The sequence below is a fragment of the Dipteris shenzhenensis genome, chromosome 17 (assembly GCF_047967505.1).
Source record: "Dipteris shenzhenensis isolate YYH24624 ecotype China chromosome 17, Dip_SZ_1.0, whole genome shotgun sequence".
Classification (NCBI taxonomy): Eukaryota; Viridiplantae; Streptophyta; class Polypodiopsida; order Gleicheniales; family Dipteridaceae; genus Dipteris; species Dipteris shenzhenensis.
In genome coordinates, this window is record NC_141612.1 from 24,741,659 (window position 1) to 24,763,413 (window position 21,755).

The 21,755-nt window shown below is 44.7% G+C and overlaps 1 protein-coding gene across 5 annotated transcripts in view; it reads right to left on the reverse strand.

Annotated features, from left to right (window-relative positions):
• LOC147891892 (cyclin-like protein) overlaps positions 1-21,205 on the reverse strand; it is a 70,800-nt gene extending 49,595 nt beyond the window's left edge. For all 5 annotated transcript variants that reach the window (XM_087387882.1, XM_087387884.1, XM_087387883.1 and 2 more), the window contains exons 1-3: positions 20,508-21,205; positions 20,326-20,374; positions 19,754-20,227 (exon numbers count right to left, since the gene is read on the reverse strand). In XM_087387882.1, coding sequence (XP_087244008.1) covers positions 19,754-20,227; positions 20,326-20,374; positions 20,508-20,795 — 811 coding nt within the window. In that variant the 5' untranslated portion in view covers positions 20,796-21,205. The remainder of the gene's footprint in view (positions 1-19,753; positions 20,228-20,325; positions 20,375-20,507) is intronic.
• Between the last annotated feature and the right edge of the window lie 550 nt (positions 21,206-21,755).

Genomic DNA, 21,755 nt, shown 5'->3' on the forward strand with positions numbered 1-21,755 from the left:
ATCTGCTCCTAGATTCTCTCAATCATCCTATGTGGCTTCTACCACCACCTAACAAGTGCTTATGGGCACCTAACTGTGCCTCTAGCACACACACATAGAAACCAAGGTGTGCCTGGGACATACACCTTGAGAACACACAATAGTTTATTTCATTCATTTTGGAGGACTATCGAGGCTGAGTACCTTGACTCAACAAAAAGAGAGATCTGGAGCATACATGGAGATGATTCAAAAAGCATAATCTTCATAGGATGCCTCATCTTGTGGAGGCACATCAACTAAAAGTAGATTGGCATTTTTTGATTTTGAAGTTGCTTCCTTTTTTGCTCTACAAAACTTTTCATGATGATTGTTTTTGCCACAATGTTTGCATGGATTGATCTTGAAGCAGTCTTTTGAGAGGTGATTAGTCTTCCCACAATGATTGCATCTGGATTTTTATGGCATAGGCTGTATCATTGCCTTTCCGAAGTTCCATGTGCCTTTCTTCTTCTTGAAGAGCGGAGATAAGACCTTCAAGATTAGGATTAGGAAGATTTTTCAAAGTGGTAACAACATGATCATAATCTTCAGGCATACTCTTAAGCAACACTGCCATTGCATCATCTGTAGTGATAGGAGAGTTGATAGAAGCAAGTTGAGTCATGAGACTCCGCATGTAATTGACATGGGTAGCCAAAGGAGTGCCACTAACCATCTTCAATTCAAAGAAAGCAATCTTAAGTGACAATTTTGAGATATGAGAGCTAGCACCAAAAATAATGTCAAGCTTCTGCCAAGCTTCTGAAGGAGACTCCAAATCAGAGATGTGATGAATATAGTCATCTATTAAGGCAAGAGCAATGATGCCATAGGCTTTCTCCTCTCTAGCAGGATCTCTTGCCGGGCGTGTCGGAGCTGAGGATTCTCCAACATTGAAGGCTGTTGAAGAAGAAGTTGAAGCCGGTTTGACAAGCCCCCAGAGGTTTTCCCTCATCAATGTAAACTTAACCTTCATCTACCATGTGTGAAAGCCCTTACCATTGAACTTATCCATATTCAAGATGGTAGCCATGAGAGGGTCTAACCCAGAATGGGCAGTGTCTACTCTCTTACAAGTGAAATATGAGCAATAAAAAATAATCCTTCAAAGAGTAACAACTTGAATACTTTGACTTGGATTTCTCTATGTGACTTAAGTAAATGTCAAAACATAAGGCAATTAGTCAGAGCAATATTTATGCAAGATGTCTTAGCAAAAGATGACCAAGTAGATGCTAGAAAATGAGCATAGCAGACTGAAAATAAATCTGGTCAAACTACCAGTCAAACTTTGACTGTCCAAAGTCAAACTTAGACTTGCATAGTCAAGCTTTCATGGCCAAAGAGGCAGCTCAGAAATCTGCTCCAATTCGTCATGTAGAGGTCAAAATTCAGAGGGGTTTTGCACTGGAGAGGAAGGTAAATAGGTAGAGCTTCTCCCTCAGAAAGGAATCGCGCAGAAGATAGCCATGTCGCCCAACATTGTAGAAGAACCGTGGACTGGTTTTTTTACGAAAACTACCCGAATGTTGCTCCAAAAGAGCTCAGACTTGATGAGCAGCAAGGTCGTGATGTCGCCCAGCTCCCTCTGGAAGGAATTAGACAATGTAGCTCTCCACAGTGAGAACCAGGAAGAAGGTCGTCGCAGCTTCCTAAGACAATGCCGCCCCGAAAATGGCGAGATAGCTTGTACAGCTCGTTCTGCAGATTCGCCCTGCCCTTGGGAAGACTCTCCCGAAGGATGAGATGCTGAGAATGCAGGTTTGAAGAGAAATCACTTCTAAAATCGACTTTGGAAGGGAAGGTGGAAGATGGAGGTGAGGAAGAAGATGATGATGTGGCACTTAACTAGGGCTTAAGGAGGATCATAGGACTCTCATACCATGTTGGAAAACTGAAAGGAAAGCAAGGAGTGAACACAAACTGAGAATTCTTACTTATGGAATGAAGAAAGGTGAGGTCCTCAAGTAGGCACCTCTTACATGATCACTGACATCACTGATGACCTCTGAGCTCCACAATCATCTCCTCAATCTGCTCCTAGATTCTCTCAATCATCCTATGTGGCTTCTACCACCACCTAACAGTGCTTATGGGCACCTAACTGTGCCTCTAGCACACACACAAAGAAACCAAGGTGTGCCTGGGGCATACACCTTGAGATATCCCATCAAAAAGGCCATTTTTACGCAAGATTTTATATTGGCACCTTTGATGGGGTACAACATGATCCTTGGGATTCAGTGGTTTCGTGAGCATGTACCGACGCCTAATTGGCGGCAGGACACCTTCACGATTGTGGAAGGTGTACCTGAGCCCGTTGTGATTCACGATAATCGGAGCATACCATGGATTCCATTGGTATCTCATATCCAAGCAAGTCGTGCCGTCCGCAAGGGTGCCATAAGTGCACTCGTTTATGTCCAGTGCCAAGTAAATTCAGTTCAAGCCACTCCTCTAATGGGGCAAGTCATGGTGGATCTACTCGAGGAATTCCAAGACATTATGCTCCGCGATGCTTTGCCACTCCACTCCAAACGGACCGAAAGACCATCACATCGATTTGATTCCGGACTCCACACCTCCAAGTAAGTTTCCTTACAAACTTTCCAAGTCTATGGAGGGGGAATTAGAGTATAACTTGTCTCAGTTACTGTAAGCACGGTTTATCAAACCACCATCTTCGCCATGCACCGCGCCTAGTCTTTTCATGGCAAAGAAGGATAAGTCTGCACATTTATGTGTGGACTACAGAGCACTCAACAAGCTTACAGTAAGTAGCAAGTTCCCTATGCCCCGCATCGAGTATATCTTGAAAAGACTCAATGGTGCTAAATTTTCCTCAAAATTCGATCTCAAGAGTGGCTACCACCAAGTCTAGATTTTTGAAGCTGACATCCCAAAGACTGCTTTCCGAACAAAGTGAGCTCATTACGAGTTCGTCGTCATGCCATTTGGTCTAAAGAATGCACCACCCACGTTCAACAAGATGATGTCTCGGGTATTTGCTGATTATATTGGAAAGTGATGATATCCTATCTTTTCCGCTACAACAGAGCAGCATATTAAGGATGTGCAATGTGCCCTACAATTGTTGCGCGATAATCAGCTATACCTCAACGCAAAGAAAAGTAAGTTTGGGTTGCTGGAAATCTAGTATCTCGGATACATCATTAGTGCTCAAGGGATTCAATTAGATCAAGAACTATCACCAGTCTGGCTTTCTCCACGACGGCTCAAGAGATCGGGTGTTTGTGTCAAGCCAAAAGCTCGCATATGGATGGGTTCTCAACATATGCAGCCCCTCTTATAGATTTATTAAAGGGGACAAAGAACGCAGACAAAAGATTCAAGTCACTGGCAAAGCTTTGCAAGCCTTCTATGATTTGCAAAGGTTAGGCACAACAGCACTAGCCATGAAGATCGCCTCTTGTGATGATCCATTGCTAGTAATCACAGACGCAAACAATGTCGCCATCGGGCAGTTTTATAGCAAGAGGAGGCAGTTTTATAGCAAGAGGACAGGCCCGCGGCATATTACAACAGAAAGCTCAACATTTCATCCGCAATCGAATGGAGTGACGGAAAAATATAATGGTATGGCGTTTGATATTTTAAAATCATATTGTCATGACGCTCAAGGAAAGTGGGAGCAGTTTCTTCCGCTTGTGCAAGCCATTTTGAACGATACCTATGCTTCGAGTATTGGCTACACACCTTATGAAGTGGCGTTTAGAAGGCGGTTTACATCACTCCTCACCCGAATGATGTCTCCATAACTAAAAGCCAAAAAAACCACCGAATCGATGGCAGAGATTACAAAGTCAGTGAAAACCCGCATCGCCAAAGCTCAAGCATCGTACACACGCCCGGCTAACAAATTCAGACAAGATGTCCAGTGTAAAGAGGGTCAATGGGTGTATTTACGAATTATCAAGCAAAGATTGAAGCAGTTGGGCAAGCAATGCCTTAAGCTGTCTTTCAGGAGCTTCGGACCATTCCCTATCATCCAAAAGATCAATGATGTCTCCATGAAGTTTCGCCTTCCGGACAGTTGGACTATGCACAATGTGTTCCATGTAGCTTGGTTGAAGCCGTATTTTGGACCTCCTCTTACCGAGATTTTCGACGAGCAGCAACTTGGAGTTCTTGATGAAGCTGAAGTTTTGCAGCCAAAGGAGATCCTTCTTCATAAATTCAAGCATGGGTCAGCCCGCAGGATCCAGGAGTTTTATACCAAGTTCTGTGATCGAGGTACAGGAGATTCCTATCGAACCACAATCTCAACAAAGACAAATATACATTGTCTCAAAGTAGTTTGGGTTGGGAATACTGGAAAGCATTGTGTGAATGCATGACCTATAAGGCTTCTCATCCTCAAGTAGCAACTTTGAGAGATAAAGTACGGACAAAGGTAGATGCATTGATAAAATTGCTTCGCCAGGTTCAAATCGATGAGAGAAAGTTTCAAGATGGCTGTGAGAGAGTTTAAGCAATTAATGGTGAAAGCATGGGGGAAGTCGCACATTATGCATTACATGGTAATCTTGGCACCGTCATAATATTTAGCACTTGCTTTATAACTAGTTTTTGTTTTGCTGAAATGATTCTCATCATGTTTGCAGCATATTCTCTATGCATACGGACCATGGTTTGTACAACATGGGGTCCTTTGTCCATTTGGAATACACAAGGCATGGAGAAGTTGCACTACAGAGCCAAGGCAGCCTACTTCAAGAACACAAGACATGGTGGTGGTGTCACTCGCAGCAATGCATTACATGAGATGTTCGACTAATTTTTTAGATGTTTACTAGGAAGGACTTTGAAGTCTGAAAAGGAAAAGGCATCAGAACTTGCAAAAGCAGTTCAAATTGTATCAAAGAATAGAAGGCATAGTGCTTGGAAAGCATCCATAGGGAGTCGAGGAGTCGCACGTTGGTTGCAAGCTAGAGTGAGAGAAGGGAGTAGATGGGTCCACCCACCAACAGAAGCTATGGTGTAATTGTATACAAATATGAAATAAATATATTGCTTATTTTGACCACGATTTGTGTACTCACTCTTCAATATCTTGCTTATTTTGACCACAATTTTTGTACTCACACGACGTTGGGCAAAGTAGGGACATGGTGAAGGAGGGGGGAGAGAAGGGAGGGGCATGGGGCGGGGCAAGGGGAGGGGTGGAGTGGTAGCAAGGGTGGGGGGAGGGGGGGATGGGGGATATGGGAGAGGGCGACGGGTGTGGGCGGGGCAAGTAGGGGGCGGGCAATGGGGGGAGGGCGACGAGGGTGGGGGGGGTTGGAGGGGTTAGGGCGGGGGCAGGGGACACGATGAAACCCTAAACATAAAAAGGGATGTCAAAACATGATGGGCCTATATAAAACGTTAAAAAGAACCCCAATGCTCATTATTCAATGGCAAGAGTGAAGAACACTGCTAGACCCACTGGACGCCGCCTCCACCCTTCCTCCTCTAGCTCCACCACCCACGAAGACATATGGTTGGACGAAGACTTTTTCCAGGATTCCCCACATTTTGGCGGACTACTTGGAAGCAATGAACCTACCGCCAAGTTAAGGAGGGAATGTCACATGCACCCCTACACTTGGGTACAATGTGACACACTGGCTACATCGACAAGTGTGTTATAGTTCCCTAATAGGAGATTTTGCCGTATGTTGTGACCCCTTGTCCAGGGACACTCAGGTATGTAGGTCAATCTCTCAGCCTTAGGTCAAGTCAAAAGATCAGATAACTGTTGCATGTTACAATCTCTCACCTGTCTCATCGTGGGTATGAGGCCAACTATTCTTTCCCTATTGCCTTGCCCTTAAGTGATTGCACTGCCTGCTTCACCATCTAGAGAAAGGCAAACCTTAGCGACCCCTTCTTGAGGCAGCACGGGCTGCGAGAGGCCGAGGGGGGGGGGAGGCTAGGAGCAGGGGTAGGAAGAGGTAGAAGCGGAGAGAAGGAAGGATGGGGACGGGGGGAAGGGGGGGCCCAGCAAGCAGTAAGAGGCATGTGACATGCTTATTTTACTACCCATTCTCAAGACCAAGGATGAGATTTTTGCGGCTAACCAGCATGTTCGAGACTTTTTCTCAGGTTCGGACAGCCATAGAAAGATCCAAAGAGAAGCACAAAGAGCAGCTGATAAGCATAGAAAGAAGATGAATCTCCAACAAGGACGTGATGGTGTTTCTCATCGACCCTTGTACCTTGTACGTGCTCTCTTTTGTCTACGTGACCCTTCAGTGGTATCAGAGCCCAGATCTGCTTCCTGCGCCTCTTTTCCGTACTATCCGTACGGACGTCCGTACAGATACATACGGATCCTGTCCGTTTCCTCCAGCTGCTGTCCAAGGCTTCCAGTGTTTTTTCATCACCACAAAGCGCCTCATTGCTGTTCCCAGACTGACGTGACTGCTTGTAGGCTTCAGCTGCAGCATTTTCGAGGTCCTCCACAGTACCCGTGACCATATGTCGTCACCTTTGTACTGCTGTTCCAGATGCCTAGCTCCCGCAACTTTAACCAGACCCAGATCCAGGCGCCTAGCTCCCGTGACCTCTCCACAGTCATTTGCTGAAGACGTTCTGCTATCGCGACCTGTTCAGAGCCCTCCAAAGGAGATACTACCAGCCACGCACTAAGTTCGAGGTGTCTAAGGGCTGTTCCAGCTACGCTCCAGCTGTCTTTTGCACTTCAACCTGCTGCAGCAGCTTCGTGGTTTGTTATACTCTACCTACAGAGGCCTTTTGAGTCTTAGTCCTAATCTCGAAGGACCAGAAGCTGATTCACAAGCAACATTTGCAGTATTTTACTGTTTTTGACAGTTTTTACTGTCAAACCCTAATTTCCAACAGAAAAATTTAGGTCTTTTGACATCTGGACCTTCAACCTGTCAATACAATACTTTGGACAAGGTTGACAACTGAAATCCTTCCAAAAATTGAAGTTTTCAGTTAATTTCAGGTTCAGGACTGTCTCATTGTGCCACATCATCACTCAGGTCAACAAAATTTGGGGCTTTTGTGTTGGGAGCTCAATTTCAACCGGTGTTTGGGACAGTAACTCATATTTTTGCAGTTTCAAGCCTTGAGGCTATACATTGGGTCAGATTATCATACATTGGGTCACATTTGCAAAAATTTCAGCAAAATTTGGGGCTTTTCTGCATTTGCCCTCTTTTTGGCTTATTTGCCCTCATTAAATTTGGGGCTTTTGCCAGATTTGCTGTTTTTGCGGTGAACATTGCCTGCCACAGTCACACTTGGGTCAGATCTGCATTTGCCCTTTGATTTGGGTCGAAAATTTGCAGATATTTGCTGTCATTTTTGGACAGCCAGCTTTTGCAGTGACAGCCTTGAGGCTTTTGGGTTTTCAGGTCTCTTTCAGGCTTTTGGGTTTTCAGGTCTCTTTCAAGGTATCACATTTGCTATGGCTGACCTTTGTCAGGTATGCATCCATAGAGTCACCTTCATTCATACTGACTTCCTGTAATTGCCTTCTCAAATATGCAACACGTGCTTCATTGCGAATTTGATAGAGAGAAGCGAATTTGTCCCAAGCATCCTTTGCTGTCCTGCAAGACCGGATGTGTGGAATAATGATTCTCTTGCATGATAAAGCAATACATGAATGTGCATTTGCATCTCTTGCATCCCATCTTGTCTGTTCCTGAGTTGGAAGAGAAGAAGCAGGAGTGCTAGAGGATGAGGCATCAGGAGGAGTACCCCCTGAAGGGGGACCAGCAGTAGAGGCAACCATTGTAGCATTGGCTGGCCTCAAATCAACCCCAGAAACAATATTCCACAAATGCTTTGCAACTAGAATATGTTTCATAAGATAAGACCACATCGGATATCATCTTCACGAAGAACGCCAAATAACAACTTGCCAACATTGATGAGGTGGTGCCAAATTCACAGCTTGTCAGTACCACATTGAATGGACTGCAAGATACATATCAAGGGTATGCTACAACCCTTCGATTAGTGGCCATGGGTAATCCAGACCACTATTATTTTGATCAGCTGTTTACTTTGCTTTTGTAGGAAGAGCAAAGTAGAGCTAATAGACAAGCCATTATTACTTATCATGCATTTGCTTCACAGCAGACAGGAAGAGGCAAGGCTTCCAAGCCTATGGGTAAGCCAAAATCTGCACATAGCAGCTGCAATTCCTCCCATGCATCTCTCCAAGAGCTGTAATTTCTGATCTGACCTTCTCTTGTGAGGTATTTGTACTTGACGACCGTAGAGACAAAATTCACATTTCTTTAAATCTGAAAATTTTAGACTCGGCAAGTAACCAAAATGAGCCAATTGCTCCATTCCCTTAATACTCATATGGCCAAGCCGGCTATGCCACAATGAAATCTTTGGCAGCTCGGCGGCATTTACAACAGAATGTGGACAATGTCCACCATGAAGTGAATACAAAGTATCAACCTTAGGACCCCTGGCAATAGCCATTGCCCCTTTGCTGATTTTCCATTTCTGATTACCAAAGGTGGTATGATAACCATCATCATCCAACAACCCTGTGGAAATCAAGTTCTTCTTCACCTCAGGAACATGCCTGACCCCTTTAAGCATTAACTGCTGGCCATTTTCAAGAACAAGCCTGACATCACCTATAACAATGATAGAACATGCATGGTTATCACCAAGAAAGACAACTCCCTTCTGCCCTCCTGCATATCTGACAAACAGATCTCTGTAGGATGTCACATGAAAGGAAGCACCTGAATCTATAATCCAGGAAAACATATCTGATCCATCACCAGCATGAAGTGTATGAGCCTCCAGTGAAGAGGTGAAACATATCTCACGTCCACTGTCACTGTCACTAACATAAGTAACATTCAGCTCCTCTTTTTCTTTGCCCTTAGACTTGCCTTGAGCCTTGCCTTCTTTGGCTCTCTGGTCATTCTTCTTTTGAAAACACTTTTTCTCAATATGTCCCTTCTTGCCACAATAATTGCAGACAAGATCACTTTTAGAGCGGGACTTGCTCCTCTCTCTTTCTTTGTCTTTTCCACGTGTTTTGGACCTGCTGCGTGCATTCAAAGCATTTGACTTCCCAATAGCATTGTTCTTTCTGTTCATCTCTTCCTGTAGAAGAGCACTCTCCACATCTGCAAATAACAGAATGACATTTGAGTTGCTGGTAGAAGTCCTGAATGTGTCCCATGACTCAGGTAGAGAACATAAGATGAGTGTAGCTTTCAGCTCATCATCAAGCTTCAACCCTTGGTTGATCACCTGGCTGAATATGCTGTTAAACTCAATAATATGAGTGGACATAGCTGTCCCCTCCTTCATTTGAAGACCAACAAGCTTTTTCAGCCAGTAAGCTTTTCCCGTGGCACTTTTCTTGGCATAAGTATCCTCAAGACGTTGCCACATTTTCCACGCAGTAGGTTCATCCCTGATGCCTACAACCAGTGAATCAACAACTGTAAGCATAATGGTCGACCTGGCCAAGCCGTCCATCTTCTCCCACTGCTCATCAGTAATGTTGGAGGGCTTAACACCCTTCTCCTTTATAGGTTTGTACTGGTCCTTCTGCATCAACACATTGTAGCACTGTGTCCTCCATATGTCGTAGTTTTTAGCTCCTTCGAGCTTCTTTATCTGGAACAAGGACGACACGTCGCTGCTGGAACTCATGGTAAAGAAAGTAGAATCCCTGTAGGTGTTCAATTAAGCACCAGTCACTCCAAGAAAATTCTCCCGCAGCGGAAGTACGATCAGAAAATGAACTTGGTACTGTTTCAGTGGCATAAAACCAACTGAAAGTCTTTCTCCCACTTGCTGCAGAAACAGTACAGCAAGCTGTTGTTGTCTGGTCTGCTGGCGAAAGTGCGGTACAGCTGCTTCAAAGTGCTCCAGAAAAATCCCAGAACTGTTTTCTTAAAAGATAGCAGTACTTTTTGACTCTTTGTTTTTTTGACAGTCAAATCTGGTCAAACTTGCTGTGTGACAGTCCCGGACTGTCAAAAAAACAGTGAATCTCTGATTGTGGATGAAGATCTCTGATTTTAGACCTCCATATGCTCCAGAAACTTCCCCCCCAACTGAATTCACAGTTTGGAAGTGAGATTGCTCAAAAGCCCTTTGAATGCATGAAGAAAATCAGAGATTTGACCTCCAATTAAAAAGATTGACCTTTGACCAAAAAAAAAAAAAACACTGTAAGTCAAATTTGCACTTTCAAAGCATAGTAGTGCTCCACGAGATAGTTTGATGCATGTAGAGTGCTTCCACTTGACAGATTGCCGGTCAGGCTACAAAAGCCCCAAATTTGACTAAAGTCAAACTTGGTCAAAATCGACCAAATCTGTACCAAAAGTGATTGTACTTTCAGCAACAAGCTAAAGCATTTGTCCCAAGCATAATAGCATCAAAAGCCCCTTGAATTGACAGCACATTCCGTGCATTAACACAGTAAATGGCATCAACTGCTACTGCTCACAAGGCGTCTGACTGCAAATCCATTGAGTTGCATCCAACAAGACATACACTGCAAGTATCAAGTACAGATCTGTCCAATGCATACACTCAGTGCCACCACTGACATACAATCACTGGCTAAGTGATAGACCTGTCTCGACAGCTAAGCCTCAGTGCGAGTGAAAGCCATGCCCCAAGTGGAGTACTTGTTGCTGTACTATGCACTCGATTTTCGTGCAAAACAGTAGTTTCGAAATGTTTTCGTGGCTGAATGCTCGAGCTTGCGCGTAGCACGCTGTTGGTGATGGCCGACGGAAGGTCGGCCCTTGGCGGCTGTCTGTGGGCTCTGGCCGACTGTGGTCAGCCGCTTGGCCAACTACTGTTGGCTGCGAGGCTGCAGCCGACTTGCTCGGCTGCTGTCCTCGCCCTGGCCTACGTCGCTAGCTGCTGCGCGTTGCAGCCCTTGGTTTGCAGCTTGCGCCCCTTGCCGCGACCTCGCCCTTTGCTACTCCTTGCAGCTTGCACGCCCGCGCCCTTGCCTTGCAGCCGTGCCGCAGCTACGCCGCCCGCGCCCTCGCCCTTGCAGCCTCGCTATCGCGATCCGTCCGTACGGCTGTACGGACGACGTACGGCCGTACGGACTTGTCCGTACGGTAGGGGTAGGCTAGGGAGAGATGGGAGTGGAAGCGGAGGGAGAGAGCCCGTTGGCTCTGATACCAGTTGAGAGATTGAGAGGGAGAGGGATTTGGAGTAGGGAGTGAAGGAGACACACTCACAGTAGTCACACACCAGTGGGTGGGGATAAAGGAATGAGTGGTACCTCCCCAAGTACACACACTAGTATATATATCTGTGGATAAGACTAGGGCCACTAAGTACCTAAGTACAATGTGTACTTAGTGTACTTAGTAGTACTAGATTAATACTGTTACAAGGGTGGCCAGTGCCTTTACCCCAACACTTTGGAGATCTTTTTGAAAGGTGCAACCTGTAAATAAGCATCCCAAAACTTTTGGTTGTACACATCCATTGTATCTCCTGCATCCATATGCAAACTGTCCCAATCTTGAAGAACATGGTCTCTAAATTGTTTAGGCATAAACTGCTGGTAGAAGGCTTTCTTGAAGTCCTTCCACTTCCTTGGGGCTGACCCATCTGTGGTCTGTGCACTCCACCATGCACTAGCTGTTGCTGTCAAGTGCAAACTGACCATTCTTAACTTGGAGGATTCTGAAAACTTTTCTGTGCCGAATGCAGCATCAAACTGCCTGATGAACTGCAATGCTTTGTCTGTATGACCATACTGTCCATTGTAGGTCATAAACTTTACAGATTTACCTCCCTCTTTAAATTCCTTGGTCTCTCTGGAAGACTTTCTCTTCTTAGACTTCTTATGTTTCCTTCTTTTTCTGGATGGTTTATCTGATAAAGAAGAAGAAGATACAGAAGTCGAACTCAAGGTAGACGGTGATGGACTAGGAGATCGGTGATGATGCCTCGATCTCTTCCTATTATGAGACCGTCCCCTATGAGATCTCTCTTTCTCTGGCTGTACACAGGAGTGTGCCTCTGGCATTGGCACGTCATATACTGCATTAGGCATAGCTTATGCTTGAAACAAATGCTGAGCCCTTGGATCCTTTTTGAGATTTTCCATCTCTTGTATACGAGTGCGTACCATCTGTTCAAATTCTTGTTGAGTTTGCTGCACACTTCTCTGTCTTGGATGTACATCCCTATCTTGTGAATCCCACTGGATAGGTGATTGATCCATATTCTGAGATCTGCAAATTTCACACACACACACACCGTGTAGGTAACTGATGCACAACTACCTTTGCTTTTCCAACAGAAAAATACCTCAACAAGAGGTGTTTTGCATTCACAACTTGTGCCAGTAATTGGGCTATCAGTTCAAAGCATAAACCCACAAAATTGCTAAAGCATCAACAATTGTATTCCCCCTTTTTCTGGCTAGTGCAAAAAAGCACTCAGAAGCATCTGATTCATCTTCCCAGTGTACAAAGGCATGCATTTTCTTTTTTCTGCAAATCTCTGATTTCTCTGCTTTACTGCTGCTTTTCTGACAGTAGAAGTCTGACAGGCAGGTGAAATCTGCTAACAGAAATAGTCTCTGCAACTGTCTTCTTTTTTCTTTTTCTTTTTTTTTGAGAAAGAACAGTAACCAGATGGAGTAACTGGCTAGTTACTCTAACCAGACTGACTGGTTCTGGTCTGGTTAGTCTGCAGACTAACTGGACTAGTCAGTCTGGTTACAGTGACCAAACTAGTCTGGTTGAGTCAAGTCAGCCCAGACTAACTAAACCAGAGTTAAAACTAACTCGGTTGGGGTTAGCTTAATCTCAGGTCTGCCACCTGAGCTGGCTGCCACGTCAGCTTGCACGTGTGGCTGCCACATCACCTGTGTGCCACGTGTATGCTGACCTGGCAAGACTGCCTCTGCCACATGTGCGCCACGTCAACTGGTGCCTTGCCTGCCACGTCACCTTGGCTGTCACGCTGGCTGCAACATCAGCCTAAGGTTCTAGACCTTGGCTGCTGATCAGCGTCGGGCATCTTGCATCACGTAGAAACGTCCGTCAAACACGAACCTGCGCGTGAAGGCATCGCTACGCTTGAAGGCGTCGTCACCACACAGGCCCAACTAATTTACGTTCACGTCCCCCGTCGAATGATTGTAGACGGAAGTATTTGGAACTCTGTGCGGTTGCCTTCGCCAATCATCTACAACCAACGATCCCCTGTAGCAAAGAGGACAATAGCTTGACAGAGCAGCACCTGCTATCGCTTCTCCTCAATACTGGCTAATTAAGCGCACGGGTGTCCTACTACCGCAACCACAATCTCCTGATTGGAATTGATACCCGTCAATGATCTCCCGTAAGATTACATGAATCCCATCGATAGCCGAACTAAGGAAATCATTTCTGATTACTTTGCGCCACGAATTTGCTTTCTTGCGCTGACCTTCAGCCCTTACTTCATCCAACGACCCATATTGCCAAGCTCTTCCTTTCCTCAGACTTGGATCGTGGTTTCTTTATTCTCTGGCGGGATCGTCACAGCCTGAAAAGACTGTGAGCCTTGGCTCTGATACCAATATAACCTACTCGCTCGTAAAAGACAGCAATTACGGCTCATAAAAGACAACAATTATACTTTCATAAGCTCTCCCTCACTCCCTCTCTCTGTAGATGCACTAGGGCCCAGGACAAAACGTTGGGCTGGACCCCCTCGAAGGTTTTTATTCATCAGAGAGAATTTGAGTACACAGTTCAGCGTAGTGCTGCCCATACATAAAAATCCAAAACGTGAATCCTTACAAGAGCTTCAAGATCATTTCAAATTGGCAACATGCCACTTGTCTAAAATCTAGACTAAGTCCTATTACATGCCACTAAGAGCCATTCTGGAGTCTTCAAAGCACTTGGTCACACGAACCGCCTCCTAGATGCTTGTCAGGCTCCCGTAGCACTCAGGGAAAATAATTATTCCTAGTACCTGCAACAATTAATTAAAGCGCACCACCATGGCACCCATTAATTGTTAGCGCTTTGCATGCAAATAACACACTGTGGACTAATTCTAGTCACAGTGGGCGTCCCCACTGAACACATGTGCACACCTAATAAATATAAAAATATATATTTATTCTCTGGTTGACCGGAGTCAACACTCTTGATTATAATTAAGGAGCTTTGACCAAAGGTCGAGGCGCCTTAATTATAGCCAAGTCTCTCCAACCGAAGTTGGCACATCTTGGTTAACCGGAGTTAACCCTCTTGGCGTATGCCAAGTCTTGTTGACTGAAGTCAACACTCTCTGACCGTAGTCAGCTCTGTGGTTCTCTGGTTAACCGCAGTTAACCCTCTTGGTAATAAACCAAGTCTCCTTGACCGAAGTCAGGTTTACTTGACTAGAGTCAAGTATCTTTGACCGTAGTCAATCGTTTGACCATTAAAATAACTCTTTGACCATAATTAACACATATAAAACTATTTAATTATGATCAAATAAATGGTCAACTGTACTTTGACTTAGGATATTTACATTGTGGTGACAGCTGATGCATTCTTTACTGCTAATGATGCTCAGTCCTGGTACTTTGATAGTGGTGCTTCCAAGCATGTCACATCTTGCAGACAGTTGTTTCATTCTTTAGCTGATGCACCTCGAGGGGGGACTGTCACATGTGCTAATAATGCTTCATATGCTGTAAAAGGAATTGGAGATGTGCAGCTCACATCCATTTCAAGCCATCCTGTCACTCTAACAAATGTTCTTTTTGTGCCTCGAATTGAAGTCAACTTGATTTCAATTTCAGCAATTGCCACTTCAGGTTTCAGAGTTATTTTTTATGGCTACAGATGCCTAGTTTATGATCTTCGTGATGACAATGCCATAGTTCTCACTAGCACTTTGCAAAAAGGGCTTTATCACCTTGATCATCACTTAGCTGCACTTTCTATTGAAGCATTGGCTATTTCAGATTCACAGCTTGCTGAAACTCATCTTTGGCATGAGAGAATGGGCCATCTCAATTATAGAGCTCTTGCAAAGCTACATTCACAGCAGATGGCAAATGATGTACCTCAAACTCGCATAGTTTCCAAACATGTGTGTGAGGGTTGTCTTTTGGGTAAGATGCATCGATTTCCTTTTCAAAAGAATTGTCCAAAACTCTCACAAAGGAAATTGCAGCTAGTGCACAGTGATGTCTGTGGCCCAATGAGGACAAATGCCATTGGGGGGTACAAGTATTTCATGACTCTCATTGATGATTTCACAAGATATTGCTGGATATATCCTTTAAAAGCCAAATCTGAAGTTTTCTTATGCTTTCAGAGATGGCTAAATATGGTTGAGAATGAATCAGGATGCAAGCTTGTCACCCTCAACACAGATAGGGGGGGAGAGTATATGTCAAAGGAGTTTGATGCATTTCTGTCTTCACGGGGCATTATTCACTCATGTACTACTCCTTACACTCCTCAGCAGAATCCTATTTCTGAAAGGAAAAACAAGTCCACAATGGAGATGGCCAGATGCATGCTTAAGGCCAAGTCTTTGCCCAATAAATTTTGGCTTGATGCAGTGATGTGTGCCAACTATGTGCTGAATAGATCACCTACACGGGCATTGCAGACTGTTACACCTTATGAAGCATGGAAAGGCAAGAAGCCTTCACTTTCACACATGAGAGTTTTTGGGTCTCTTGCATATGTTCATGTACCATCTCAGCTGAGAAATAAGCTTGATGACAAGGCAATCAAATGCATATTTATTGGTTGCAGCCACGAGAGCAGACGATATCGGTTATACCAACCAAATACTGGGAAGATTATTGTCAGTAGAGATGTAATCTTTGCTGAACATTCAGCTTCTCCTCTTGTGGACTGCAAAGCTACGCCAGATGTTGACATGTTTGATGCCTTTGAATCTTGGTTACCTCTGCAATCCTCAAAAGAGGACTTTGACCAGCAACATGAGCCTCCTGCAGGCCCTCCACCAAGCAATAATCAGCCACTACCTCATGCTGATTTGCAGGTTTCTCTTCCAGCACAAAATGATTCCACTATTCATGATGCACTCATTGAAGAAAGAGCTGTCAATAGACAACAAAGGCAAGTTCCCCAATGGTTTTGAGGTTGTTAATTCTGAAAATAAGGTATGCTGGCTTAGAAAAGCCCTTTATGGTTTGAAGCAGGCACCCAGGGCATGGTATGCCAAAATTCATGCACACTTACTATCCCTTGGTTTTCAGAATAGTCCCACAGAACCCACTCTTTATGTCCGTGGGAGTGGATCTGATTTTTTAGTGCTGATTTTATGTGTGGATGATATGCTCATCACGGGCCCAGATACTCAGCAAATTGCAGCTTTCAAGGCTGATTTGCAGCAGATTTTTGACATGTCAGACATGGGACAGCTCCATTATTATTTGGGCATTCAGTTTGCTCATGTTGAGGGGGGTATCATGATGTCTCAGTCCAAGTATATTGGACAGCTCCTTGATCGTTTTTAGTTTGAGGATTGCAAGCCAATCTCTACTCCAGTGGACCCTGGCTTCAAATTCTCAGCTCATGATGGGAGCCCACCATGTGATATCACTCTTTATCAGCAGGCTGTTGGATGCCTTATTTATTTATGTCACACCAGACCTGACTTACAGTATGCAGTATCTCAGCTCAGCAGATTCATGCACATGCCCAGTTCAAGGCATTGGCAGGCAGTGAAGAGAGTCTTCAGATATCTCAGAGGCACTCAAGATTTAGTCCTCTTCTATGGTGATCAGGGTTCACTTACCATGCATGCTTACACGGACAGTGACTGGGCAGGATGTTCCGACACCAGAGTGTCACATATTGGCAATTGTTTTTTGCTTGGCAATTCATGTATCTTTTGGCTCAGCAAGAAGCAACTAACAGTTGCCACATCTAGCTGTGAGGCTGAGTACAGGGCAGCTTTCACCGCTACAGTAGAGTGTGTTTGGCTTCGACAGTTACTTACAGATCTTGGTATTCACCAGACATCCTCCACTATTGTCTACACTGACAGCCAGAGTGCTTTGGCCATTGCGTGTAACCCAGTGTTTCATGCGCGTACCAAGCATATTGAAGTTCATTATCATTATGTTCGGGAGCGGAGCGGTTGTCAACAGGAGACATAGAGTTGTCCTATCTTCCCGCAGAGGACAACATAGCAGATATGTTTACAAAGGCACTTCCTCCTCTCAAGTTCGAAGTCTTCCGACAGGCTTTATACCTAGATGAATCCAGGAACATTCCCAAACTCATCCTCTAAAAACACAACATAGTGCAGTTTCAATCTTCCGACAGGCTTTACACTTGGTTCCCTTTGTTACATGATCTGACATCCCTTGTACATTCATAGGTGGCTATATCCTTTTGGATGAACATGTGCCACCATGACCAGAAAATACCAGGTATTCTGAGACGTTTCCAGAATACTTCAGCCCATCCCATGGAGGGGGCTTTGTAGGCCATCTGCTGGTAGTTCTAGTGATGCCCTATAGGCCATGGTATGTGCCTTGTAGGCATAAATATAGGCACTTGTAGTGTTAGTGCCTTTTAGGCCACATAGGACACTTAGTCCTATGTGACACCTAGGACACTTAGTCCTAGGTCTAGGTACTTGTACCTTGTACTCCTTTTTTTCATAATCCTAGTTTGACGTGACGGCGTTTCTCATCGACCCTTGTACCTTGTACGTGCTCTCTTTTGTCTACGTGACCCTTCATCTCCAACAAGGAGATTGGATACTCCTCAAGTTCGAGACAGCCGGACTCAAGATGATGAAAGGAAAATAAAGGATATATCCAAAGCTGTCTACCATGTATTATGGACCTTTTCGGGTCAGTGAGCCAATAAATGAAGTCACATACATGCTAGAACTACCAGAGAATTCGAAGATCCATAATGCCTTCCACGTCAGTCTTCTAAATAAATATCAGGGACCAGAACCCATGGAGCCAGTCGAGATCCTCCAACCAGAACAAATTCACACTGAGAAGAAAGGACCAAGAAGGTTACCCGCCAGTACCTTGTCAAGTTAAAGCATTATTTGGCACTCGATGCCAAGTGAGTGGATGAGAACTTATTCTCCGAGTATGTACCTAGATGAATCCAAGAACATTCCCAAACTCATCCTCTAAAAACACAACATAGTGCAGTTTCAATCTCACGATAGTCACTCATAAGATTGAAAACCATAAACTCCATCACACATAGCAGGGACTAGCTACTATGACATCCCCACTGACGTCATCAACACCCAACAATGGGTGTAGACCATAGTATAAAAGTATGCTCTCACACTACAAATCCACACACCCACACATTCTCCGAGTACCCCAAATTCTACAATTGTACCAAGAAGCTTTTCAGCTGAGGGCAACTGATTAGAAGCTGAGGGGATGTCACAAATTTGTAACTTCCAATAAATAAAGAGAAATTTACTCCGGTCAAAGAAAGTTGACTTCGATTAACTAGAACAAGTTTTATTTTCCTCTGGGTAGCATCTGTGGGGACTCCCACAAGGGACTAGGATTGGTCCAAGAACTAGAATGCATGTATTTGGCTAACCTCAAAGTATTGGATATTAATTGTGCAAGGTGTAGGACTTTGGAGAGTGCTTAATTCCCCCACTTTTTAAGGGAAAAAGCACAAGACAAGTGGCGTCCCATTTAATGAAGAGCATTAAACGCACCTCACTTTATAGAGAAATCACCTACTTTTGATCTTTCTAGGTAAAAGTCGACCTATTTTAGGCAGAAAAGAAAGCCCAGCTTTTAGAAAGGACTTGCTTTCTAGCTGGCTGGCCTAGTCTATAAATTAAGGGCCTCTAGGCTCAGAGTTGTATTGAGAATTGTACTCGGACTTTGCTCCCTCGTGAGCTGCCTTATACAAACAGATTTCTATTGCAATAAAGACTTTTGGGGGGGACCAGCCTGGCCCCTGGTGCTGTGTTCCTCTTCTCTCTCTTACTCCTACATCGTCTCTCTACAGCGAATTACTGCCAGCCCCTTCTTCCGCGCTGCTCGGAGTTTCCAGCTTTCAGTCGAGGACTAAGTAAGTCACACTCTAACAAAGCTCAGCCTAAAGCAAGATATTGACCATAACTGATTGCACAACCACCTACAGTGACTCCTGAATCCACCTCTGCCCCCCCCCCCTCTCCCTCTCCCCCCTTTCTCTTGGCAGACAAGAAAAGTATCCATGTTAATGGTACAACCAGCTTCAGCGAGTCTTCTCCTATCATAAAATGTAGGTTCACTGTTTCTGATTGTCCATCTTGTCATGTGTGCCATGTTACATGTTTTCATTATATCCCACATTACCATCCATCCAGGCTGATCAAATGCATAATGTCAGACGAACCTTGAAACCCCCAGCTCCCTTGGAAAGTCAGGTCCCTAGAATGTGTTCCCAAGTCATAGAAATGTAACAACATATTGAGGTTACTTATTCGCTCCCTACATGCATATACCGTGTGTGATTGCGGGAATGCATAAAATCAAAAGTACTGCACCTCTAACCTCATTATAGAGACAAGTTAGATTGACAGGCACAACTAGCTATTATGATGCTGCACCCACATCATTCAGCACCCAAAGGTGGGTGTAGAACATTTTATGATCGCATTCTGACGCTATCCACAGACCCACAGCATGTTTAATATACCACAGTCATTCATGAATAACTCCAGGCGTGCATGCTAGAAGTCTTACCTGCAGTCAGATTATCTGGCCCATATCTTGAAGAATTATCGTGTGCATAGTTGCTGGGGACAACCTGGGAATCACATGATTGTGATTGACTTCCCCCTGTCAGCATCTTCTGTTCAGAACTATCATATCCTATTTCTGATGTGATCATTGGAGAAATGTCTTGAAGAGGTTGATCTAAGTTTATCCCTTGTGCAGGCTGCTCCAATCTTAATGGAAGACCTGAACCTTGATTTGTCATATTCTGTGTGCTCGGTGTTGCTACTGCCTCTTGACCTGGGGGCTGTAATGAGTACTGCTGACCTTCCAAGGGGTGCAGCATTTGGGGATCCCGCTGTTGGACATAGTCTTGATAAGGTTGGTGTGCAACTGGACCTGGTTCAAAGGGCCTTGGTTCATTCTGAGCTGCCTTTGACGCAGCCCATGCTCGTGCCTTAGCAGCCCACACTTCCTCCTGAGTCAAACTAGCATTTTGGGCTGAGAAAATGAAACGAAAAAGCTCATTAAACGCTATACACAAATTCGCCATATAAATGATACCGAATTCTAGCATGTTACAGAAACTTATGCATCACCTGGATAAGTCCATTGCTGATAACCCCAATTATTATTCGGCTGCCAAACCTGAAAGGCGACCCAAAGCATCACGCAGCTTGTTTTGTAAAGAGAGGAAAACAGCCGACTCACCTTGATGCGAGAGGCACTGATCATTGCACATCTCAAACCCTAAACAACCCAGAGAGCTGCGATACCGTACCTGATCTTGTTGACCATACATGTAAGTGAACTGTGGCGGGGGGGGCTGGGGAGGGAGAGGATACTGGTGACCCTGTTGAGCGTAAAAATCGCCCTGAGGATGATACGGCAAAGGCTGCGAATAATTAAATTGATCCCCAGGAGGTGGCGCTGGCCACTGCATATTATGATGTGGTGGCGGCTGCTGCGGTGGGTAAGGATGAGGAGCTGCTGAGTACCATGGTGTCATTCCTTGCTGCTGTTGCTGAGGTAGCGAGTGCGGGAAAGGAGGCTGGTGCGATTCTGCCATCGCCCAACTTCGACAAATGACCTGGTCACCTTAATGAAACTCTGCTATATCAAAAACAGAGCATTGTAGGAGCGTTGCATAATAAGGCTGCATAAACCGAGGGGGGGGAAATTAAGCAGCGAAGAGGGAGGCAGATAGCCTGCAGCTGATGGAAAGGTGAAGATCCAAGCCGCTAACTCTGTCTCTCTTCTCCAGAAGAATGTTTGTGAGAAAAAAGCCAGGGGTACACACGAGAATTACATAATCTATGCAGGATTATGGAGAGGAGCAGAAGATGAGACCAAGATTTGGAGAGAAGGCGATGGAGAAGCGTGCAGAGCTTCTGCAAATGGCCACCTGATGATGATGATGATGACGATGACGACGATGATTTTTGGAGGAGGATAACCACAACTAATGTTCCAAGCCTATTTTTTTCCTCTTGTTTTCTTCCTTCTGCATTAGTAATTCATGGCAAACATTTTATACTCACCCAGCCCACACGTACTTTTCACATTAATTTTACGTGTTGAAAAGTTGCCCCCAAAAAAATATTTTACGGCGCCGCGCCACGGCAGCAGCTGCTCAAGCGGTTTTGAGGTTTGCGGCTGCCTGTCTTCGACTCTTCGTGGGACGGAAACCTATTGCTTGTCGCATGTGCATCTGCAAGTGCAGCATCATCCAAATAACTATCATAAGCATCAAGTCTATAGAGTCCTCTAGTCAGTGTGCCAGTCAAGACCATGGTAAAGGCATGAGTAACACTGGACACCGAACACCTTAAAAAAGAACTTAATAGCCACATGTAGAAATGGCTGAAATAGAAATGAGGTTCTTGCAAACGCCTAGAACATAAAGCACATTCTCTAGAGTGACAAGACCACTAGAGACAGTAGTAAGAGCAACTTGCCCAATACCTTTCACGCATTATTGGCACATGTGACACTGCCCACCTTAGATGTATGCTCTAGTGAGCCGAAT